Source organism: Microtus pennsylvanicus, chromosome 16, assembly GCF_037038515.1.
Source record: "Microtus pennsylvanicus isolate mMicPen1 chromosome 16, mMicPen1.hap1, whole genome shotgun sequence".
Taxonomy (NCBI): domain Eukaryota; kingdom Metazoa; phylum Chordata; class Mammalia; order Rodentia; family Cricetidae; genus Microtus; species Microtus pennsylvanicus.
The window spans coordinates 2,313,396-2,340,256 of record NC_134594.1 but is presented as its reverse complement, the minus strand read 5'-3'; the positions used below and the strand labels follow the sequence as shown (position 1 = coordinate 2,340,256).

At 35.0% G+C, this 26,861-nt stretch overlaps 1 protein-coding gene across 2 annotated transcripts in view; it reads left to right on the top strand.

Moving 5' to 3' along the window:
• The window catches only part of Naaladl2 (N-acetylated alpha-linked acidic dipeptidase like 2), a 1,054,557-nt gene that overhangs the window by 907,852 nt on the left and 119,844 nt on the right, over nucleotides 1-26,861 (top strand). For both annotated transcript variants that reach the window (XM_075950779.1, XM_075950778.1), the window contains one exon: nucleotides 23,733-23,828. In XM_075950779.1, coding sequence (XP_075806894.1) covers nucleotides 23,733-23,828 — 96 coding nt within the window. The remainder of the gene's footprint in view (nucleotides 1-23,732; nucleotides 23,829-26,861) is intronic.

Below are 26,861 nucleotides of genomic sequence, written 5' to 3'. Positions count from 1 at the left end.
CTCCATCCCTGTGAAAGAGAAGGGAACAGAAACTTAAATTCAGACTTGTGTTTCCTTATCAACAATTCAGCCCTTTGCTCTCTTTTTTGAGACTCAAATTTCCTTCGTTGGTAGGGAAAACTCTAAAATGGGCATAAATGTTGAGACTTCACCACATTATCTATTGATTCTCCATACTTAATAGTGAACCTGTCTGATAAGAATTAGAGGCACAGGATCTATTGTAAACCCTTAATGGGAAGGATTGGACACAATCAGTCTGAGTCCCAACTTGTTTCTTTCTAACTTGAACACTTTGAGAAGGGTTCCTTAAACTGTGTTTTCCTTATTATAGTGTGAAAGTAGCACTGATGCTGGTCAGAATATCTATTCCTCGTGCTGCACTGAAGCTGCCCCACTTCAGCATGCATTCATTGATGGAGGAGGATCCCTTGAGGCTTCAGAGGATGTTTGGGAGTGTCCCTGCTCTCCACATGTTAAATGCCAGCATGATGACCCTTCTCCTCTCACCATGTAACCAAATGTGGCTTCACAAATCACCAAATCGAAATTATCCGGATTACGTGAACAACTGTGCCTACACAATTCAGAGCCCTGTACAGTTCCTGACACATAAATTATCAGTGAAAGTTAGAATTTATTTTATAAAACGCATACTTATTTTCTTTTAAAGTTATAACCTTAAGGAACTCAAGCATTATCTTTGGTCTCTCTCACTGTTTAAATTCATAGTGCCTCCATATATGTCTGTATCTAGGAATATGTATGCTTTATATTATATGTTTTTCACCACAGCATTATTTAAGTTGATTTAATTTAAAGTAATGGGAACATAAAAAACAGCTAAAATCTATAGATAATTTTCAAGCCATGGTAACTTTATGTTTTTTTGTTACTAAATACTTTAAAAATTACCATTTCAGGACAGCCAATGCTTGATAGAAAAGCCCTGTCTCAAAACAAACAGACAAATAATTACTAAAATTTGAAAACATAATTGAACTGAAAATTATTTTTCTCCTATATGACCTGCAATCTAAACTTTATAGACAGAAAATGAGATGCAAAGAAAAGAAACTAAGCTGTCAGAAGGGGTAGGCTGTGGTAAGGAAGAACTTTTCTGTGTTTAGTGAAGGAAAGTGAGATGATAGAAGAAGGATAGAGGAGGAGAAAGTAGAAGAGGAAGAAGTGAAGAAAATATTTGGTGGGTAAGGAGGTAAGAGTAGAAAGTGTGGATCTAGAGTACTGGGGGAGAGGTGAATATGATCAAAATGCATTGTAAGAAATTCTGAACTATTTGTAAATATATTGCTTTAAAACGTAAAAGACTCTAAGATAGTTACATTTTTCATTTGTATCCTGAATGTATAATATGGGATAAATCATGAGAAAAATTTAAAATTGGCTTAGAAAAATGTACTTTCTTAATAATAATAATAGGTCTGTTTCAAGTATCAATTTCAAGATCTGTTTTTAATAATTATATGAAATTCAATATTTAGGGTACAATTATCTTGTTAAGGACAGAGAAATAATGGCAGTCTTTTGAATGACAGATCTAGGATGAATGCTATGACTCAGATGATAAAAGTTTCTGTAATTCCCACAGGTCTTTAAACAGTTAAGCACAAAGCCAACAAGGGCCAGGTGCTATGCTGAGAGGCTTCGCTAATCACATCCCTCATAGGCTTTCGATACTGTATTGCTCTTCCTCCCAGACAAAAGTGTCTGTACTCTCCTCAGTGCACTCAGGGTCATTCCTCTCACAGGCTCTGCTAAAGTGGTTAGTACATTACTCCACATGAGCTGTCCACTGGACAGCCAATCAGCTGAGCTTCATAGAGAAATCTCACTGACAATGTTAAGGTCAATGACCCGATGTTTCACAAGGTGGAACGCGTTTAAGCTAAATTGATTGTTGGGTTGTTTTATTCAACAACATGAAGACTTTTAATGCCAAAGGTACCTTGACTGCTCAGAGTAATACTGTTCTTAAATCCTTCGTGCTAGAGAGCGGAGAGTGGCAATACGGTAGCAATCTAATACTTTTTCCACAGTCTTTCTGAAACACTGCCAATAAAAATCGCATTGGCAAAAATTATTGGACTTGCATTGACATATATTACAACATACAGTATGAAGTAACATTTACGAAGAATTTTATTTACTATGTTGTATGTGTGTTTGAAAGTTTATGAGATAGGAATTAATACTAATTCCACACTGTCATATTATTGATAAACTTTTAGTCTGTAGGGCAAGATCCCACATATATTCAATAGTCATAATGATCGTAACAACCAGTAACACTAATGGAGTGATTATCATAGACTTGATATTGTATCAAACAGTTTATTACATACAAATCCATTTAATTCCTGGAAAGTTTAAATATCTTTTGCAAACTGTGTAATTAATATTAAGGAGGTCTATTAAGTCAGACACCTGATTTCAGAGTGCTTTTCAGAATACTTCCTTAGCTTAGTCCCTATCATACTTTGATAGAGCTGGACGTGATTAATCAAGTCTTCCACATCCTGTTGCCAAATTACGGCTGAGCTCTATGAATGTTCAGTTACTGATCTCTCACACATGGGTGTAATTCTCTTGTTCTTTTACCTGCATGACATGCCTGATACCACCAAAACCTTGTTGCATAACAGACTAGTGGATGTCATTATTCTAAGTTTATTCTTGCCAGGAAAAGTTGTTTGTATTTAATTATATGTTATTGTGCTAATTTTACCAACTAAACTAATTTAAAATGCTAATTAGTTAACATGCTATTCTACCCAGATAAATATTTAAAAATATATGTCCTACTCCAAAGAAGCAACTTAAGTATGTATAGTGGTTTTTATATACTACATTAGGTCAGTACTGAACAATTTTGTGAGATGAGAACATGCAAGCACACACCTAATATGTCATAATACAGGCAATTTTCTTACCTGAAAACTGAGAAAACAAGTCCTTTTACAATCAACCTATCCTAATAAGTTATTACTAAATTGTTTTGTTATTATATATTATATGCTATATGATAAATATTACAATAAACATAAAGTAAAACCATCCAAAGATTAAAAATTAGCAAAAAAAAAAAGAACAAAGCATGGTATCTTAATTAGGGTTTCTGTTTGTAAGAGAACACCACGATCAAAGACAAGTTGTAGAGGAAAGCACCTGTTAGGCTTATACTTCAGCATTGCTGTTCATTACTGAAGCAAGTCAGGATGGGAACTTAAACGGTGCAGGAACTTGGAGGCAGGAGCTGATGCAAAGACCATGGAGGAGTGATGCTTACTGACTTGCTCTCTTTGGCTCACTCAGCCTGGTTTCCTATAGAACTTATAACCAGCAGTCACTACCCACCATGTGCTGGGCCCTCCCACATTGATCGTGAAATGAGAAAATGCCTTAGAGCTGGATCTCTTCAAGGCATTTCCTCAACTGAGGCTCCTTCTTCTGATAACTGTAGCTTGTATCAAGTTAAGACACAAAACCAGCCAGTACACATGGCATACATAGAGGTTAAAACAGAAATCAGAATTCTCAGCAATTAGAAAGGATGATACTACAAACCTGGCTTTGACTATAAAGTGTTGGTTGACAATCAATTCAAACTTAGAGCTGTAAGACTAGTCAATTTATCAATCAATTTTGAGAAAATGAGGATATCTGTTGGTAAGGCTCAGAAAATTACCTCTACATACGTTTTCATAGAAAATCACTTTAAAGTGAGAACTAAAACAAAACTGGTAAAATAATCAAAACATGAAACTGAGTTTTTATCAGGGGGAGATGCAGAGATCTGACTAGATCTGTACGTGAGCATTTCTGCTCAACTATATTTTTGAATTGAGCACTAAGTCATTGGAAAGGAACATATATGATCCTCAATTGGTTTTCAATTTTAGAATAATTTTATACATAAGATAGTAATTCTTTCATACCAGAATATAAGTGATAGTAATCTCATCAATATAAAAATACTTTGAGATAACAGGACAATAGAGAAGTTAATTTCTCAAGTTTAATGAAAGAAATATTGGGATATAATCAGTAGTTGATATAACCTAGCTAAAAAACCTTCGCTAAAAATTATTAATATGCACAAATTAAGAATAACATTTATATAATTAATGTTTGGATTAAGATTATAAGACTTTTAAATTGATTTTTATTGAGCAGTACATTTTTCTCTGCTCCCCTTTTTGCCTCTCCCCTCCCCTCTTCAACCCTTTCTCAAGGTCCCCATGAGCCCAATTTACTCAGAAGATCTTGTCTTTTTCTACTTCCCATGTAGATTAGATCTATGTAAGTCTCTCTTAGTGTCCTCATTGTTGTCTAAGTTCTCTGGAATTGTGTTTTGTAGGCTTGTTTTCTTTGCTTTATGTTTAAAAACTACTTATGAGTGAGTACATGTGATAATTGTCTTTTTGGGTCTGGGTTACCTCACTCAAAATAATTTTTTCTAGCTCCACCCATTTTCCTGCAAAATTCAAAATGTCATCTTTTTCTGCTGTGTAGTACTCCATTGTGTAAATGTACCATATTTTCCTTCCTAGGTCGAGGGGCATTTAGGTTGTTTCCAGTTTCTGGCTATGACAAATAATACTACTTTGAACATAGTTGAGCACATGTCCTTGTGGCATAATTGAGCATCTCTTGGATATATACCCCAAAGTAATATTACTGGGTCTTTTGGAAGGTTATTTCCTAATTTCACCACACTGACATCCACAGTGGCTGTACCAGCTTCATTCCCACTAGCAATGCAGGAGTGTTTCCTTTACCCCACATCCTCTCCAGCATAAGTTATCATCAGTGTTTTTGAGCTTGGCCATTCTTACACATTGGTGTAAGATGGAATCTCAAAGTTGTTTTGATTTGCATTTCTCTGATGACTAAGGATGTTGAACATTTCTTTAAATGTCTTTCAGCCATTTTAGATTTCTCTGTTGAGAGTTCTCTGTTTAGGTCTGTACTCCATTTTTTTTATTGGATTATGTGTTCTTTTAATGACCAATTTCTTGAGTTCTTTGTATATTTTGGAGATCAGACTTCTGTCTGATGTGGGGTTAGTGAAGATCTTTTCCCATTCTGTAGGTTGTTGTTTTGTCTTGTGACTGGGTCCTTTGCTTTACAGAAGCTTTTCAGTTTCAGGAGGTTTCTTGGCTGGGTTGTGGGCTCACACTTTTAATCCCAGCACTCAGGAGGCAGAGACAGGTGGATCTCTGTGAGTTCGAGACTAGCCTGTTCTACAGAGCGAGTTCTGGGACAGGCTCCAAAGCTACAGAGAAACCCTGTATCAAAAAAAAAAAAAAAAAAAAAAAAAAAAAAAAAAAAAAAACCCAAAGGAAAAAAGAAAAGAAAGAAAAAGGGAAAGAGAATAAGCCTTTAACATCATTTTTTATTTAAATTTATTCTTGAAGCACATGTATTAGCATTTGATTCAGGAAAATGGTAAAAGTACCTGCAAAGGGCTAAAAAAAGAATAATTATTGTTCCTGTGATGTACATTGAGTATATAACCTGTCATGATGAGAATTTAGATAAAAGAAGGAGAATTGGGGGGGGGGGAGAAAAGAGAGGGAGATATAGAAGGGGAAGTTGATGTAGTGTTGGGAGTCATGTGGCCTAGTTTTGGATCAGCACATGAATTCTTGTCCAATGAGTCTCTAAGAGCCAAGACCCATGGAGATGATCTCTCACTCAGCAAGAGCCGGTGGACCTTGGGACAGCAGAAAATACCTTTTGGGTTGCAACACCTGCACCCTCACTTCTCTCTCATAATGCTGATGATTGTCGTGGCAGGTGTTAGTTTCACTTTGTCAGTCATGCATGGCATAGATGTAGTCATTCCCAGAAACCCCATTTTTTTAAAAAAGAAAACATATTTCCTCCTAAAATGCTTTGGAAACCTGATGCTTCTCAGGTTTCTTTTCTGGAAATACCAACTGTTACCCCAGACCCTGGAAACATTTTTGATTCAGTGCTGACAGGCTAGGAGGCAATAAAAGTTAATGGACATCTATAAGGAAACAGCGCAGAGGACATTAACAGTGCCTCCCAATTCCAAGAAAGAACATCAAGAATCGCGCGGCGTGATGGAGAAAGAGTGCCATATCAAACTTCCCCATTATTGACAGGCTTTGATGTGCAGAATCCTTTTGTGGGGCATGGCAAGGGTTAGAGAAATCCAAGCTAATTGTATGGAAGCAGCCTATGCTAACTCACTCCTATTTCCATAAATACGCTTTGTTAAGTTTTGAGCAATATTGTTGTTCTTGAGAAAATGTGCCTATTATCACCACCTTTATAGGTTTGTATGGACAGGATGTCCCTGACTCTGTATTTAGCTAAACTAGCAGAATCACGAGGGTTGCTTTGGTTTAATATTGTTTTAACTTAAAAGTTTAAAAAAATGCTCGTTTTTGCCTGAGGTTAATGCTGAGCTGTGGTGGGTTGAGAAAAACATGTTTGTCTTTGAAGTATTAATAAGGATGAGTCAGTCTACTCAGGGCTGCCGCATATGTGAAACTCAACTGGTGGTCAGAATTTTCTTTCCACAGATCTCTCTTCCCTATTTCAGGACCCGGACACAGTTACAGCAGGATCCCAGCAATATGTCAGTTGAAATAATAGGAACAGTTTAGTCAAATTACTCAGCAGGAATTAGGAAACAGAAAGTGATTAATACAAGCCTCTGCTTTCAGCAGAGTACTCCTCTTGATCTGTTGTTTGCCTGTGTAATTGTCTTTTCCTGGGTTAAGGAGAGTAGGAGCTCTGAGCATCATTGGAAAACACAGGGAGAAAATATGGAATTGCAGTTTCTCAAGGCTCTGATTTCCTGGTTAACAAGGTAGAGTGTAATTTCACTTCGGACCAGTTTCTGTCATAATGTAGACAATGTTAAAGCACAGTGGTGTTTTATTTGTTGGTTGGTTTGTTGTTGCTTTGTTTTTCTTTTTTCTTTTCCTTTCATACAACACAGCCTTTCCTACCTCCCCTCCTCCCGGTCACCACCACTGCCTCTCTCACCCACATCTACTTTTCCTCTTTTTCCCATCAGAAAAGAGCAGGTTTCCCAGGGATATCAACTGAACATGGCATAACAAGTTTCATTGGGACAAGAAACAAACCCTCATAACAAGGCTGGACAAGGGAACTCAGTAGGTGGAAAGAGGTTCAAAAATCAGGCAATAGAATCAGTGCCACCCAACACTACCACACAGTGGTGTCTTTATGATGATGTTACCACCTATTGAAAAGTTTCTGCACCCTGATAAAGCTCTCCATTGATGCAATAACCCAAACCAGACCAAATCAAATCAAATTAGGAAAAGCCTAGGTTTAATGGATGCCAATGCTTCTGGGTTACCTTACAGTCCCCTAGAGAGTAGACAGGAAAGGAACCTGAACAACCACATGTTTGTTCTCGGGGGTACAATTTAAATACCCTGTGAGAGTGGTCTTGAACATCTCTGGGAAGGGGTCAATGTTTGGCAGTCTTTTTCAGAGGTGGAGTCTGGACTGAAGCAACTCCCAGGGGACAGGGCTTGAGATGGAACTTCCGCCCAAACATTCCAGACTCTGTAGATGTATGGATACCAGAGGTGGGGTGACAACCAAACATGCCAGACTCTTAGGTTGTGGGGAACTGCCTCAAGTCTGACTACTTCCTACATAATATCAAACTAACTGAATAGAAGTTGTTTTATCTGTTCAATGTAGAAATTACCAGTGACATTATTAGATGGTCTTTGGGAGAGATTTGGAAGGCCTTAACATGTTGCCTTTGCAAGCTTATCATGCACTTATTAGCCCGGAGCCTCCACACGTTAGCCCTTGCAAGCTTACGAGCCACATGTTAGCCTGGCGCCTCTCTTACCAGTGTTTATTCTTCGCTAGCCTTTCATCCCACAAATAAATTTTAGATTTAACCAAATCCGAGCCAACGAGCAGGCTTTGAGCCATGGAATAGTCTGTGACAAATAGACCTTGTTTCATTTCAAAGGATTTGAGCTTGAAATTAGTTTTAACATTTCCAAAGCAAATGTCTCCCCTCCTGTCATCCATTGCCCAATTTAAACTTCCCATCTGCATTTCTAATTATAATACAGAAAAAAAAATCTGTGTTGAACAAAGGATTGTTTTTATGAATTTTCATTTCAGGAAAGACAAACTTGGTCATACAGCTAAATGAAGGACAGACTTTTCATTTCCTATGCTAAAATCCTGTCTAATTGTTTAAAGACTATTTTAGATGCCTGTCATTTCCTTTAGAGCATACTATCATATTATTACAAAGTTTGTATGTGGCCATTTTCTATAATTTTAAAAATAAATTGTTTAGGAATAGCAGCATTATCTTGAATATTAAGGTATTGTACATAATGTACATAAATGTACATTCTAAATGCATTTTAAATACTTTGTTACCATAATGCATTTATCCAGTACTTTCTTTCCCCACAGCTGTTTTGTTATTTTAAGCTCCGTGGTACTGGGGTTCAATAAGAGAAACTATCCTGTACTGCATCTTTGTCAGGAGCATGGGGTAGCTAGCAACTTTGGGCAAGTTTTATGTTCACAGAAATATCTAATATGAGTATCAGCTCTGGTATTTTGGATACATTTTTTAATCTTAAAATATTAGTGGATAGATTGGGATAAGTGACTAATGTTATCGCCACAGAGATATTTTCTGTTCTAGATAAAATTTGAAGTCAGTTTACTAAATGACTGGTAACCCACCTGTTGTAGGAGGCCTCTTGTTTGTTCCCAGTTACTCAGTCCCAAAATAATCACACAGAAACAGTATTAATTAAATCACTGCTTGGTCCATTAGCTCTAGCTTCTTGATGGCTCACTCTTACATCTTAATAACCCATTTTTATTCATCTGTGTATCACCACATGGCTGTGGCTTACCAGGGAAAATTCCATCCAGCATCTGTCTCTGGCAAGGCTGTGTTACATGACTTCTCTCTGACTCTGCCTTCTTTCTCCCAGTATTCAATTTAGTTTTCTCTGCCTACCTAAGTTCTGCCTTGCACAGGCCTAATACAGTTTTTTTTAATTAACTAATAGTATATACAGTATACAGAGGAGAATCCCACATCACCCACCCAGTAAGTGATGCACAAATAACCTTCATTCCTTCGTTCATTAATATCATCCCTTCTAAAACCATCAAACATTTAAACTAAACATCAAATACTGAACTTGATAGCTTTATAGCTTTACCCACATACTATGCCTTAAGTAAATGTCCATGGCAGAGCTGGGTTCTCCAGTTGTTACCAGAGTAACTAAGGTATATTACTTTTACTTTAACAAAATTACATATACTCTTGCTGAACTTACTTTTCAAACTGCCAGCTCCCAAATAAAGGCATGGAGATTTATTATTAATTATTAAAATTTTGCCTTAGCTTAGGCTTGTCCCATGTTCTTATAACTTAAGTTAACCAGTTTCTAGTTTCTGCCACATTTTTTAACCTCTCTTCAATTCTTTATTCCTGATTTGCTCTTCACCTCACTGCCTTTTCCATGTGCCTAGATTCATAACCCTGAGTTATCCTCTCTCCCTGGAAGTCCTGTCTATCGTCTCCTACCTAGCCGTTGGCCACTCAGCTCTCTATTAAACCAACCATGGGTTTTAGGCAGGCAAGGTAAAACGGTGGCATATCTTTACACAGTTTTCTTAAACACCCCAAAACATTGTACTCCCTCAAAATTTTCCAAATATATCTTAATTTCTATAAAAAATGATGATAAAAAGTTTTACTTATTTATTTATTATCTTGAACCTTGAGATAGCTGTGTGTTTTTCTCAGGTAGACCTTCCGTTTACTGAAGGTGTAAGAGAAATTTTTATTTCAACTGTTTTTTTTTTTTGTTCTTAATGTTATTAGCATTTTCCCAGAAAATACAAATGGAAAAGTCTTATTGTCTGTGCCTAGTAAAATCTCAAAAAAAGGAAAATAAAAAAAGACACATGTATGAAATACTATGCTTAATTTTCTTTGACGTGTCTTTACTACCTTACCAAATGGTGACACAAGGAAGACCAGAAAAGGTATCTAGCTATCACATTTTTAATAATTATACAGAGGGGTGAGATATATTATAATGCTTGTCTTTAAAAAATAGTAAAATTCTTAGTCCAATGCTTTTCATATGAGAGTTTCACTAAACTTAGAATGTATATTTTTACTTTAGGTATTTTTATTAGTGAATATAGTCTATAAACCTTGTCATAAAAAGTAGTAATTCCTTATCCAACAAAATATTTCATAATTTTCTCATCAGTATTTTACTTCCATACTCTACATTTAATATACAACACATTCTTTTCACATATTCTATCTTCAAATGTTCTTGCTGCCCTGAAATCTTCTTTTCTTTCATCATGTAAGAGTTTTCTAATTCTTTTCTTTATGTAATTAATTTTCTAATTTCTCATTTTTCATTATACTTTTCTCTATGGATAAAAGATATTTTTAAATTATTTATATTTATATTCATATTTGTCAGCATGTTCATATAGCACAACAATAAAAGTGACCTCTATTATGCTGGTAAATGTTAGAGCATACACAGAAAGAAGCAGTGTCAGGGAGAACGCATTGTTTATTATCGTAGCATCCATCGTACCTGTATTTCCAAGGTCAAGAAATCACTGGGTGAAATATAAAACCAAGTAACAATTACCATACAGGGCCTTTGGTAATAAACTGGAGTAGCTTAAAAAGTCTATTAGCAATGGTTGTCTTTTAATCACACCTTGATTAGAGAGAAATTGACTCCATAGTCCAATAGTTTTTTTTTAAACAAAACAAAACAAAACAAAAAAGGCCTTTTGTAGTCAGTCTTAAGTCTCTAACTTTTATATTAGAGATAAGGCCTGGGTATGGTCATTTTTCTAGTTCTCAGTGATTTTAATGTGTGCTTAGTTGGAAATGCATGGTTAGAAGATCCTGTGATATATGGAAAAATAAAACACAAAAGACTGCCCAATCTAAAATCTGACAAGTTCAGAATTATCACACATCAACTGAAGCTGCAGCTGAATATGTGAAGGATGCTCTTGAGGTCACAGCGAAAGTAAAACAGCCAGCATCCAGATTCTTCCTACTGCTTCCTTTGGCTATCAGAATGTGGTGCCTTTTAGGGTAAGTCCTGCATGTGTGCTGTTTATTCATTTAATAGAAGATACATTCCCCAATTTAAGATTGTGGGATATGAACTAAATATACAACACTTGCACACCAAAGGCTCAGCAAACATTGGAGACAAGGAGGTCGGAATAGTATTCGGGTCAGAAGATTGGAGTGTTTGGTGTGGTGTGAGATTGTGTTTCTCAGTAATATCAAAAGCTACACCATTTCCTGTCACCAACATTACTGCCCAATTGTAAGTTGAACACAGACAAAAACAGTGAACATGCCAAAGTGGATCGGGGAGAGCCCATGAGGATCCAATCCTATACAAAGAGCTATAGACAACTGAGGAAAGCTAGGACTGGGAAAGCTGGTTCTCCCCATGGAAGTGTATCCCAAAGTTGTCCAGTGCAAAACAGTCAGCTCTGATAACATCTATACAAATAACAATTTATATACTAAAATAGTTATAATATACATATATGAAGGGGCGGTTATATAGCAGGGTTTAGAAGAAAGAAAGGGAAGGAGTTAAAATTATTATCTCAAAAATAAAGTGTAAAAAAAATAATAAAACATCCTGTAGTATAAGAGAGGTATATTAGTAGGTACAGTGAAGATGAATTTCAGATCCTTAGAACCAAAGTAAAGAGCCAGGCTCAGTGGCAGTGACTGTAAACCCAACACGGGTTAGAAGTTTCCATAAGGCAGATTAGCCAGCTACCTCAGTCAATCAATAAGCTCTATGTTCAGTGGGAGTAACTGCCTCAAAAAATAAGAGGGAGTATGATAGAAGAAAGCACACAACTTTAACATCTGATCTTCACAGGTATGCATTTATATACACCTGCACACACACAGGTACATATATGAAAGTTTCATACAGTCATGGTATATGAGATCGTTTGTGTTAAAATATTCTCTTCCCTTTAATCTTTTAAATAAGATAATTAGTAGTTATTTCTAAGTCTATGTTTTTCTATAATAAAAAAATTTAAAAGTATATTAATTCTTACAAGCAGTTCCTGAGCAAGCTGAGTCTCATGCTGAAAGCATTATATATTGGAAGGAAATGCTCTTCTTCAGATCGAGTGTCTGCAGATCAGGCATAAGTCAGATTTTCCTTCTCCATTTCTTTTTATCTTCTCTCCAACTGTTTCTTTCTCCTTTGCGCTTCCAGAGCCTTTGGCATATAACTTGAATTCAAAATGAGACACCCATTATATATTTTTATAAAAATTGTGTAGAGATGTGAGACTTAGTAAAGAATCCTTTAAACATGAGTTAAATTCACAATATTATAGGTTTTAGAACAGCTAAAGATGAAGGAAAACAAAAATGATCTTCACTTTCCCATTATATTTACTGAATAACTGTGCTATGAAAAATATAAATTACTTTTCTAGTTGGCATCCTAATAAAGATAGCCCATAATAGCCTTTGCACTGTTTATCTTAGTTTGTGTTTGCGACATTGACTATTTTATTTCAAAAATATTTACAAAACAAAATTCAGGCTGATAGGAGCCATTTCTTGCTACCACTACATTAACATGCACAGCCATGAGGAGACCGCAACTAACCCAAGACACTACTTCTTTTGCTTTGTAGTATTAGTGATAGCACTAAGTCAGGTTTGTGTGTTGACCTATATTCTCTTTTGGACAACTAGAACAAAACCACACAACAAGGTAAGGAATATTTTCTGAGAAGGGCTCAATAGCTTGAATGAGGACCTTGAGAAAGATTTCCACAATTGAGCTGACCTACCCAGAGTAAATGATCAAACAAATGGTAAATGATAGGTAGTAAATTTTGGATACAGTGAAAATATGAAGCAAGTAGACTTATAAAAGATTTATAAGCATAATGATCTCTATTAAAATTTTAAAATGAGTCCATTAAAGGCAGCATAAGATAGATTTTGAATGAAGAAACTGTATCCATATCTTTGTACAATCAGCATATAAATATACTGCATATTTAATGTTATCTGCCTATGGCATTAACTCTGCTGGATATAGAACTCCATGCCTATTCATCCTTTTCATCTCCACACTTACATATGTATGAATGTGATTATTTGTGACTGTGTGCATGCTTTTTTCAATTGGAGGATGTAGTTAAAGTACATTCTTAAATCTCATATTTGTATTATCCTCAGCTTTTCTGTGCTCTGATTAAACTACATAAACTAGGTGATGGACAAAAAAAAAATCTCAGTTCTGCAGGGAGAGCTGAGTAGAAGTTGATGGGCAAAATCTTTTATTTCCCAATCCCTTCCCAACCTGCTAAAATCAGTAGTCATTTTCACGATGTGAATAGCTGCAATTTTGATGAGTTGTTTTGGAAGACAGAAATATGTAAAGATAGTATTGTGATGAGAGGCAGTACTTGTCTCCTAACAAGGCTTTAAAATTCTTTCACTGGCTATTCTGTTAACTAGGATCCTGAGTGGGCAAATTAGTTCTCTTGTTTTTCAACATTTGACTTGCAAAAATAAAGTGTTCCATATTTCCAATGCTGTTTTCATCCCTGAGATACTCTTAAGTAAGACAGGGAGCTGAAAAGAGAATATATGCATTAATATAGTATGGGAGGTCCTTCTGTCTATGTATTGCTTTTATTGGCTAATGAATAAAGAGCTGGCTTGGCCTATTGCATGGGAGGAGAAGGGCAGAGTCAGAGAGACACCATGGAGCGCTTTGTCGGTAAGGTACAGCCACATGGTCATACATATGGCAAATAATAAAAATGGGTTAAAATTAATATGTAAGAGTTAGCCAGTAAGAAGCTAGAGCTAATGGGACAAGCAGTGATTTAATTAATACAGTTTCTGTGTGATTATTTTGGGGCTGAGCAGTCAGGAATCAACAAGCAGCCTCTCTCCAACATTAATATGCATTAACAAAATTTATTTTATATATGTTAAAATGTGTTCATAAGATTGTATTTCCTGTGATTTTACCAACATCCATTTACTATATTAGATGCTTAAATATAAAATACTGCATTTAATTTAAATATTGAAAAACATAGAGCTATAAACCATGTAAGCATAATTTTGGCAGTTCTTTTGATCAATTAAGAAAAGAGAACTGTTTTGTGAACAATACACAGTCTGATAGCACATCATTACAGAAGAGGGCTAATTATATGGATAAAGGCTAAAGTAATCATTGTTCAGCTGGATTATATGTTTTGGACATTACCAAATACAACTGTGTAAACAAAATTTTGTTATTGCAGTCTGACTAAAAGAACTTTATTTTCTGGAATCTTCATGTGTAATGACTATGGTTACAAACAGATTTCATTTGCAAATTCTGCTGTTGATGGTTTGCATGGCTGAGCTGTAATGGTAATTTAACTATTTTTAAACCATGTATAACTTGTAAATGGTTGAAACAGCTTTGTTGTACAAGTATCTTTTTCCAGCAAATAGAAGTATAAATTAATATTTTATCCTGATCTTGTAAAATACAACTATGCTATAAAAGTGATAAATATATATGGCTAAGAAATTTGTTATTTTAGTGTAAGTTTATAGCATCTTTCAATCCAGTGTTCTAACCTGTAAACATAGAGTTGAGTGCCATTGAAACAACCTAATGTGTCTTCTTAGCTCCTTGTTCAAAATCTTAACAGTCTCTCTTAATTATACTGCAGGATAGTCCAAATCCCATGGTATTTCATTTAAAGTCTTTGTGACCTCAATTGCTGCATGCCCTTGCCATTGCTCAACTTAAGTATTTTAGTCAATTAACATCAAAAAAGGAGAATCTAGCTTCAAAGAAAGACATTCATCTGCCTGCATTTATGCCTCTTTCCCTTTTGCTGTAATTATAAATCTTCCTAGATTAAGCCTCAAAGTACATCTTTTAAAAATATTTTTACTTTTTGAGATCACAATATAATTATATGATACCTTCCATTCTATTTCCTTCCTCTTGTCCGTAATACACCCTTATGTTGTTTTTCAAAACTGTGACCCTTTTTTTCTTTAATTGTTGCAAAGTACTTACCAATTCCTTTCTCTGAAACTACAGCTTGCTATCTGGCTATTTACTTATGTGTTTCTTTTTACAGAAGATTTATATCTTCACACCTGGACAAACACATGGGTACATTCACAGAATTCACATTTTTAGTGTTATAAATACAAATACAAACTTTTGTTAGTAGAAACAAGTCCATTGTATTCACACATGAGCAGAGACATATATGCTAAAGGTAATGTGTCCTTAATTAATAACATCTCCCCTCTCTCATTTATACATAATTATATATGTTCATATTTTATGTTTCTTTTATAATTTATGTGCTTTACAAAACTAATGACTGGGTTATATTTCTTTTGAACATGTACAAGTACTGATCTGTAGCTCAATAGGCACTTTTTAAGAAACTATTTGGAGGTTCTCACAGCGGGGCACAAATACTCATACTCCCTTGAGAAAAGTCAGTACTCCTCTACCAAGGAAGGTTGCCCATTTTGACCAAGAATATAGAGTTTAAAAGATTTATAAGGAATAGCGAGGGAGGGAGAAGATACTCACCTAACTAGTCTAGCAGCCATGAGTAGAGTGAGAGATGTTGAGGCCAGATCATGCTTACACCATAGTAAATACAGAATGATATAATAGGCTAGTAATAGAACACTAGAGGCTATTGGCTACTGGTCTATTGCTGAATTACTATTGTTTACTATTTAAACAGTTTTAGACCTTAAAATTATAAAGTTTATATCCGTAATTTTAATAGTATTTTTGAGTAAGGAAAAGCCACTCTTCTCAAGTAGGATTTTTGGTTGTGTAAAATTTTGATAAAAACTTAATCTACTCAAATAATAGCATAAGTATGGATGCGGTTAATGTCATTAATGTTTAATGCATTGGGTTGACAGACTCATAAATACCATAATAATGAGTATAAGCATTTGTTTAACAGTTACCATTACAATTGTTTTACTTATTCCATTTCTTCACTCAATATAATTTAATAATGTTGCTGATGTTATTTTACTACTTAATTATAACATGCTATTGATATATAAATATAACACATACCATGATTCTAAAATCTTTGGGTCACAAAACAATATACATGAGAAACTATGTAAATAACCTGTCTGGTGGCTCTTTCATTGCAAGAAATAGAGTCAGAATTCAAACTGAGGCCAAATTATTATTAACACTACAGTATCATGCTAACTATATTGAGATTGGTGAGAAAGATAGTCTTTTAGGTTTGGCTATTTTATCAAACAATAATAAGACTAATCAGGAACTGTATAATGTGTTAAAGAACTTCAATTAAGACCCTTCTCAAATGCAAATGATATGTAATCTCAGATGTAATTAAATTTGAATACTCCTAAAAATAACTGCTGAGTGTGAAATATATTAACACACACACACCCACATACACACATGCACACACTAATAAAGAGTTGAGTCAGTTGTAAAATGTTGGTCACAAATCAAAAAGAAAAGTTTCCTCCCACCTTTTTTTCTCCATTTTCCCCAAATTTAGATCTTCCATCCATTGATTCATAAATCAATTAATTACCATTGAAAGACCTTTGGGCAGAGGGAAATTGGATCCAAATTAAAAAGAAAAAGGGACTAATTTGTTTTAAGCCCGGAAGTTTCATGTTCGATGGAGAGTTTAATTAGAAGTGACCCATTGTTTGAAGAGTAGAGCATTGATGTCCTTTCGAATTCACTGCCCCATGGACTGGAGGAAATCAAGAGAAATGATTCTTTTTAAGTGGAAACTAAGGAATCAGTGATATCAGAAAACATTCTACATTTGGATACTCTATAAATCTTGCAAGTAGAGCTAAGTATAGTCTTTAAAGGCAAATGTAACAACTCTGCTGGTACTTGTATTTAATACCTCATTATAACTCCTAATTATTCAATTAGATATGACTTTTTTGTTTTGCTTTAAACTATTTCAAAAATAATTTGTGTTTTTATTGATTCTCAAGTAAATAATGAAATGAATACATTTAGCTAAAGGAAACCATTTAGCTCAAGGAAACCATTTCTCCAGCTGTAAGACTTTCCAGAAATCATTCTTAGACCTTGAAATTGAATCTATCTTCAGTCCCTAGCCTACATGAAAAAAACAGAGAATTTTATCTAGTCTTTAGTAAGTGAGAAGTGAAACATACAAAATTAATATTTTTAGGGATTCTCCATGCTAGCAATGTGAAGTCATTCATATGCTAAATGAAATACCAGTGGGCTATACATTAAGGCAGATATAGGGATTTGAAGGGGTCCTTTCCACAATTTTCTTTTTGAGTTTTGCCACAGCTAATAGCCACATTGTATTAGTATTTAATAACAAATTATATGAATTATAAAAAAATCAAAATTACATGCTAAATGGAAACACTCAGATAGGCTATTGTTGCAAGCTTAATTTCACAGCATATTTTTACCTACATTATAGAGCAGGAATCAATCCTATCAAGGTAATACCTTCCTATTTCTTGATAAAAGTCTCTGAAAGTTGAAAGATGCCTTCCTGGGTTTGAATGACACATTTGTTTCTTCTCAGAGAGATGAGGAAAGGCAGTCAGATATAAGAGAGATAATCTTGAAAGAGTCTAAATATAAAGTAGATTTTTCTATGGAAGTATTTTATTAACCCAGTACACGATACAAAACTCAATCGGTTTAATTGGATTTATTCAAGTTTTAAGATCATGTAAAAGTTATTCCTTTTAGGGAAGAAGGACTAGGCCTGTGACTCTTCTTTGAAACACAATGTTATTTAAGCTGTGTGATATTGGTAATGTGCTGTTATGTCAGCTTTCAGGACTCTGGAACTAATGCCCCTTTGGAATATAATTACAAATTCTTAGGAATAAAAAAAAATCTCCAGTTTCTTTCACTTCTATTCATTCTTCAAAAAATTTCTTAGATTATCCTTTAGTCAAAGTTCCCATATGATTTTCCCAGAGAATCCTAACCATGTGGAAATAGAGAAGTCATCACCTTCTGGCAGCATAGTCATAGTAGGTAGCAGCACGGAGCGGCTTCAGAGTCACTGTTTATGATTCTCAGTTCACTACACAGCAGCATCTTCACCCCACTCTGATTTTCCACTGAGATTTTATATATAATTTCATTTGATCTCAAAAAAAATTCAAAAACTTCAAAATGTTTATCAAGTATGCACAGAGCCATGCGACATACACCAGCTCTCTAGGATTGTGTTGTATGACTTTGTGAGAAAATGTAGTTATTTGAATAGCCTATTCTTTATTTCACATATTTAAGTTGAATTAAAATTCTAATGTCATTCCTAGAATTAAATTAGAATACTACATCTATAGGACTTAACCTATAAAAGTAGGCTGAGTGTTTTCAATTATTCCAGTATTATGTATAGAATTTTCTAGAACCTGGAAATATAATTAAAATGAAAAAAAAAAACTGAGAGTATTCAGGAAATAATGTACCAATATTGTTCAACATTTGACCCTTAAATGGTTACTCTTTTATTTAAACTCAGCATTATCTCACGTCTTCTGTATATTGAGGATCAATGAGAACATTATGTTTCAAAAATTATGGCTATAATTACCCTTCCCTCTATCCAAAAGATAATGAATGTCAGTGTCATTCAAAGGCTATAATGTTATAATTCCACATATTAAATTTATGTATTGATGTGTATCTTCTTGATTACAGAGAGAATATTGCAATGAAGGAAATGAGTGCAGGATTTTTGGATTCAATTTTATTTTTCTGAGGAAGGAGTCTTTGATTATAGCCATAAAATTGTTTGTAGTGCTTTTTATGGAAGCAGACTAAGGCTGATGAGAGGAGAAATGGGACAGAATCTTGGACAGCCACCCTTGTTCAGTGCACAGAACCTTGGTTTCTGAGAATCTGTACAGGGGGAGGCAGCATGGTGTTGGAATAGAGGTGCAGCTGTGCACCCAGATACACCATAGTTTATAAACAGTCTGCCAATTATTTATAGTATGATGTCAGGTTAGTTTCAGAAACTCATTGACTCTCATCCGTAAAACCTGGTAAAGACAGCTCTTACCTCATACACACAAGTGCCTAATAAACCTGGTGATGAAGGACGGGTAATTGGAAGCCTGGGGCAGTGGTGCTGGGATGTGCGGACTGTGGCTCTCTTTTCCATTCAAGGCCAGGCCTTCTAAGCACTAGATAATGGAGGGGCACATATGAAAGGCTTCTGGTGAGTTCATCTTCAACGAACCTGTGCCCAAAACACTCACAAATAATCCCTTCAGAAAAAGAATCAGGCAAAATATTTTATTCTAGAGATGATTTCAAATTCTGTAAACTCAGTGTTGACTAGAACCTAAGACTAGATCTTGGACTCTTGCCTTCCTCAGTGTAGACATTAACACCTTTCATCTGGCACATTCCCCTTCACTTTTCTACTCATAATGGCCAGTATATGGAACTAGACTACATGCTTATCAAGATTGTTTAAAGAAACGGTCGTATATACACAATAGAGCTGTATTTGGCCATAAATAATAAAATGAAATAATTTGCTGTATAATAAATGGAAATAGAAATCATCACACTGAGTAAAATAAGCCAGGTTCATTCACTCAAAAAGGTAAATATTGCATTTACTGTTACCTATGAAGGTATACATGTTATATATGTATATGTTTGTGTATGAAGGAGAGAGTGGAGAAGAGAGAGAGGGGGCGGGAGGAGAGATATGGGAGGGAGGGAGTTTGGCACAGAAAGATAAAGGGAAAAAATAGAGAAAAAGTAGCTTAGTCTTTAATTTTGGAAAGAGAGACATGACAGCACAAAGGGGATTATTTGTAGGAGGGAGACAAGTAAGATGGAGAAGGAATGAGAAATGGAAAGAGGAAGAAAAGTGAATTGTTAAATTGTAATAAATACAACAAATGAATCATTGTGCTTGCACTAATTTAGTTTCAGATTTATCTCTATGCTAGTTACAATGAACATGCTGGGTTTCCAGCTTCTATTGGTGGCTCTCTATTAGAGTACATATCCCACCTTTCCCCAGCTTTTCTCTGTATGTCCGTCATTTCTTCATCACCTGTCGCCCCAGTCTAGTCAATTCCAAAGCCATAGAGGCCGTAGCATAGCATTCCACCTTACATATGGTTCCTGAATCTCACTACCGAGGTGCGATTCCCTTCTATATGATGTGAAAATGGTTTATTACCATTAATTAATAAAGAAGCTGATTTGGCCAATACCCTGGCAGAATAGAGCCAGATGGGCAATCCAAGCACCAATAAAGGAAAAAAGTAGGCAGAGTCAGAAGACACAAGCACACTCCAGAGAAGCAAGATATGAGGTAACAAGCCATGAGTCTCATGAAAAAATAGACTATTAGAAATTTAAGTTTTAAGAGTTAGTCAATAATAAGCCTGAGATAGTAGGCCAAATAGTCTGTAATTAATAAATATGGTTGTGGAACAAGGCAGGATAAGAAATATTCAGCTACACATTACTTTTTCTCCTTCTTTTAAGACAGACTGCTCAATTAAGAACAGAAATAGCTACAGAAATTTGGATCATTCCTTTTCTACAATCATTATAGATATACATTTTAAAAACCTCTTTTTAGGGTAATAATTAGTCTATTTCTATATTATGTCTTTAACTCTCATCTACTTATCTATCTATCTGTCTGTCGGTCTGTCTGTCTGTCTGTCTGTCTGTCTACAAGTCTATCTACCTACCCATCTATCTACCTGCATACTTACACAGATCTTGCCCCAATTTTTCTGCTTTCTATAAAATGAATATCCTACTTAGGGTTACTTTTGATGTAATAAAAAACCATGAACAAAAGAAACTTGGGAGGAAAAGGGATTATTTGCTCATGGGTTCATATAACAAAGAAGTAAGGGCAACAACTCAAGGTAGGAGACTTGAGGCAGGAACTGAAGATGAGGCCATGGGGAAGTGCTGCTTTGTGGCTTGCTCCACATAGCTTGCTCAGCCTAGTTTCTCATAGAACCCATGACCATCAACTCAGGAATGGCACTACCCATATTGAGCTGGGCCATCTCCTTAAATCACTCATTAAGGAGGTATCGACAGGCTTGCTTGCAGCCTGACCTTATGAAGTCATTTTTTAAAAAAATGGGGTTTCCTCCTCTCAGAATTTAGCTTGTTTCAATTTGACATAAAACTATACAGCATCATTTACTCCATGTCAACTTGACACATAACATGTCACTGTTAAGCCACACTTTTCCTTTGTCATTCATTCTCAAGCTATCATGTAGATGCAGAGGGATTTCTGTGAATTTTCAGGTCAGTTTGGTCTACAGAGCAAGATGCAGGACAGCCAGGACTAACTACACAGAAAAACCCTGTTTAAAAATACCAAAAGATAAAAAAAAAAAACCACACATTAAAAACATTAATAACTTTAACAGTCCCACAGTCTTTACTTATTTAAACACATTAAAATTTTAGTCCCTTTAAATTTGCAATATTTTTAAAAATTCAAAATATTTTTTAAAAGTTTAAAATCTCTCAAATGTGTCTTGCAAAAATAAAAATTAGGTTAAATACTTTTTTACTTAAAGAGGGAAAATGGGTGTATAATCTCAATCAGGTCAAGGCAAATCCAAAGTAAATTACACAGTGTCCAAATTCTGGGATCAACTCAGTTTTCTGTGCTCCTCCCAAGTGTTTGGATCACCTCTCTAGTTCTGTCCTCTGAAGCACACATATTTTGTCTTCTAAGCTCAGGCAGGTGCTACTTCATTGCTGCTACTGTCCTTGATGGTCATCCCATGTTGCTGGCATCTATAGAATGCTGGGTTCTTCTGCTGCAACTGGCCAGCACTTTCACCGATAACCTCTCTTCCATGTTCTTGTGGTGCCTTGCCTCATCTTCTCTTTATGACCCCTGTAATCCCAGGTGCTCATCTTCTACTGAAGCTGCACCTTCGCCAATGGCCTCTTCTGGCCTTTCACAGTGCCAAGCCTCAACTGCTCTCCATGACCCCTTACTTCATGCCTTCAGTACTAGTGTTACCTGGGTGACCCTTACATTACCAAGTTCAGATGCCAGGATAAAGTGCAACCTTGGCTGACCCTGAAATACAACTTCTTCACTAGTTCTGTTATCTTGTTAATCTCAGCTGATTCTTCAGCCCCAAATAACCAGAACCATAGAACCTTAATTCAAAAATAACAAATGACCCCAATAAAAACTTTAAGCATCTCTCTGAAACTTCAGAAGCCAGGCCTCCATCATCAACATTGTTCTCAACATACTTATATTCCAAGTTCCTATAGAACAATTCACTTTGTTCTAAACACTCAATGCCCAAATTTCTAGAATTCTTCCACAATAATGCCCCCTGCTAAAGGGGAAAAAAAAAACATGGTCAGGTCTGTCATAACAATGCCCCACTATCCTAGTAACAAGTTGTCTTAGGGTTTTCATTGCTGTGATGAAACACCATGACCAAAAGCAACTTGGGAAGTAAAACGATTATTTTCCTCACAGTTCCATATAACAAAGCAGTAACGGCAGGGACCTGGAGGCAGAAACTGATACAGAGCCTGGGGTGGGTGTTGTTTACAAGTAATTGCTCTTCATAGCTGGCTCAGTTAGAATGCAGGACCACAAGCTCAGGGAGGGCACCACGCACAATAGTTTGGGTCATAACCCATCAATCATTAATTAAAAAAATGTCCTACAGACTTGTCTACTTCCTGATTATATATATTTTAGGCTCCCCCCTCTCAGAGGACATTACCTTATGACAAATTGACATAAAGATTTTCAGCATGATTTAACCTCCAGGTTCCTAAATCAGGATTTTATTGACACAGTAAGAAAAACGGCTTTAAAGAAAATTAATAACACGTTGATGACACCAATTGCACTGATGTAAATAGAAACAGAATCAGTATTCTATGTCTTCCTAAATCCTAAACCTTGGTTAGACTGTAAATAAAAATAAATTTTTAGATTATATTTAATTCATTCCATTCACCCAAACACTGAGATTTTGATACTATGCTTAATCACTTTATAGTCAAGCCATAAAGACATATGTGATTTCTACCTACATATTATTGTTTTGATGATACCACAATTATATTTAAAATACCATAACACTCTTACTTTTTCTATGCTTTTCAAGGTAGTCATGTTTATCAAAAGCACTGTAGTCTTCCGTCCGTAAACACACAGAACGTAAAAATAGAAAAGAGAATTTCAATATCAATTTTGTCATTAAAACATCTCCTTAACATTGGTAAATATAAATTATAAATAGTGCCAATATGAAAGAATTATAAAAGTCATCTTTTTGGCGAGAAACACTATTTTGTGAGTACATAAATGTCAAAAGTCATAGAGTTCTCCTTATTTTCATTTACAAACACTGGGGATGGATGATTAGATCAGTTTGTTGGATCTCAGAATCAACAGACCTTACAGTGATTTTAAGCTTTGTGCGTCTTTAAAGGAAATTCAATGAAAGTCTCAAAAACCAAAATCATGAAAAGTTCTTTTTGTTTTTACAGGGTCCAAGTTTTCTCTCTGAAGCCATTTTTCCTAAACATGCAACCAAAATTGAAGAAGTTGATCCATCTTTCAGACTCCATGAAGCCATTACTAAGGTGAGAATGTCTCTGCATCTTACAAGTGAGGAAATGTTCTTTTATGTTGTTATTTGTGTATGATAATGTTTGTTTGGGGGAGGTGAAGAAAGGAGAATGTCAAGAAAAGTCAAGAGAATGATCTTAAAGTAGTAAAGATGATAACAGATAAAAATCTTTTAAGATATAGCTTGTGACTAAAGGTTTATAAAAATATAAAATCTCAGTAAAACAATTAGCGCTTGCTCTTAATATGAAACTGTTTGTCTTTTATTTTAAACACATGTCTACTTCAGATGACCATAAAAATAGGTTGTCTAGCTTTTCCATCCAAAGTTTTATTTTAATATGTTTACTTATTAAACTTCTGATTATTTAATTTGTGTGCATGTGTATGTGAAATATGGAAATGCACAGGTGTCATTGTGTACTTGTGGAGAGGAAATAATGGTAACTTTTAGTTGTGTCTTGCCATCCACCATGTTGTCCTGGATATGAAACTTGGGTTGTCAAGGCTTGGCAATGGATGCCTTTGCCCTGAGCCACCTTACTGTCCTGTCTGTTACACATTCTACTTTCAGTAAAGAAGGTCCTCTCAGGTGAAGGACTGCATTTACAAGGAATATTTCTACTGTGTATTTTTAGTCATAATTTCATTATTTAAAGAAAACTAAGTTTTCCAGTGTGGAGAAAATAAATTTATGATTCCTGATGTCAAATAGCATTCTATGAATTTTTACGTTTACAATTATTTATCTAACCTGTCAAAGCCTGCCTCTACATGATAGACTTTGCAGGATATATTGATATTTCAGTGCCATTAAAATAATCCATATTTATATATGCTTACTAGAATAATTTAATCATCTTTAAATCTTAGCAAAATGTGACAAACTGTTTTTATTCTTCACAAAGGGAACAGTGGTAAACTGACCCAACCCCAGCATCTGATCATAAAAAAAAAAACCTTAAAATTCAGAGAATGGGGGGTCTAGATCTGTCTCCTGAGGTCTAAGAACTCTGTAAGTTTATTTTTGAATCTCTAAAAATAAGTGAATCTTGAATTACAATCTGCATAAATTTTTTCTAGGCTCATAATACTTATCATGTTTTCTTTAACAATCAACTCTAGTTATCTGAATTCAGTTTTACTACTTTCATCTTTTTATTCCAAATTATTATTTATATATACTAGGGGAAAGTTATCACCAAGTACTTTCTCAGCATTTAAAATACTAGCTGTATTTCTAACACTTAGAAATTATATATCTATCTTACACAAAATATTATATACACATGTACAAATGAAGATATAGGAATCTAAATGGATAAAATAGATTTTCCTCTGTATATATAAATGTATGAATGATAGTCACTTAAAAGTCTGGGTACTTAGTTTGCATTTGTTTGTTACTTTTAAGCTAAGAATTAGAGGACTGGAAAATGATGAAATATTTTTCTGTACTTCTTGCTCTCTGCTGATTATAGAAATCAAGGACATTTGTGAAAGGGCAGCTTGAAACTGCATCAATATCAGATACACAATAAGATGGCGTACCTGATGAAACCTCCAGAGACAAAAAGTGCTTGACTTTACCTTAGAGCATAAATGCATGCTTGCTGTAGGTGACAGTTTGTTTATTCCTGACTGCTCAGCCCTGAGAAATAATCACACAAAAATTATATTATTTAAATCAGTGCTTGACCTATTAGCTCTAGCTTCTTATTGGCTAGCTCTTGCATCTAAATTTAACCTATTTCTATTAATCTGTACATCACCATGTAGCTGTGGCTTAACAGCAAGTTTCTTGCTTATCTGTTCCTAGTGGTGGCTACAGGGTGTCTTCTTGAATCCACCTTCTTTCTCCCAGCATTCAATTTAGTTTTCCCTGCCTAACTCTACTCTCTCCCATCATAGGTCAAGGAAAATTCTTTATTCATTAATGGTAATCACAACATACAGAGGAGAATCACACATCACATGCTGATTTCTGAGTAGCTCAGGGCTTCACTGCACAAAAGAAATAGAACTGCTGAGCCACTTTAGAAAGAGATGGGTGAGTAAACAGGGGCCATAAACACAGCCTGAATACCTACATATGTTTAGTAGTCCATGGAATACTGACTTAAGAGACCTTTAGAGAATGAGACACATTTCTTCCTTTGTGTTCTACATGTGTTTTCTAATACATTTGCTGCTAATCAGGTATTTCATTACACCATTAAGGAATATTGGGAAGAATTCCTTGCCTGAACATAAAACTAAGCAAAGGAAGTACTGAAGTCAGAGTTCTATGAAAGTTTTTATGATGATATGCAAGATATTCGTCATAAAAGGTAGATGGAACACTGTACATGCAGAAAATGTATCTCAGTGAGGTTAAATTTTAGAGGAAGGAGTTGTTTGGATAAAACTTTCAATTGGAGATTAATAGTTTTTATATCATTTGCATTCAGAAAATACAGTAATATTTCATCTTTTCATAGAGAAAACTTTTAATTCAATTTTTAGTAATGTTTTAAAAAATTAGTGGCAGTTTCACGAAGGATAAAATACATTGGATCAACTTTGACTTTTCAACCATTTCAGGTTGATGTAAATTTTGTATGGCTATTGGTTACCTTTTGAAATAAAATAGTTACTGATGTATTTACTAATATCTTAATATATTATTCTAGATACATGATATTGAAATGTAAATCTGTTTTAAAAGATCAAATATTACTTTTTCTCTTCTTTTGGAGAAGGTCTAGCTGAATAGCTCAGTCTGGACTGGAATTAACAATTCCTCAGCCTCTGAATTCTGGGGTTACAGCCTTATGCTCTCATGGGTGATTTAATTATTTGTTTAATTTCTGTTTTTTATTTCATGTTTCAAAGGCATGCTTTTCTCTTGAAGCTAGTAAAGTTTTAGGGGATGTCTAAAAACCAGCACAAAACCTGACCGTCATTCCTAACCTGGATGAGCAAACATCAGCATTTTTAGAGTGCTCTTAAGTGGGTGATGGATTGTTTGGATAAAATGTAAGAAGTATTACTTGTAGGAAATAAAG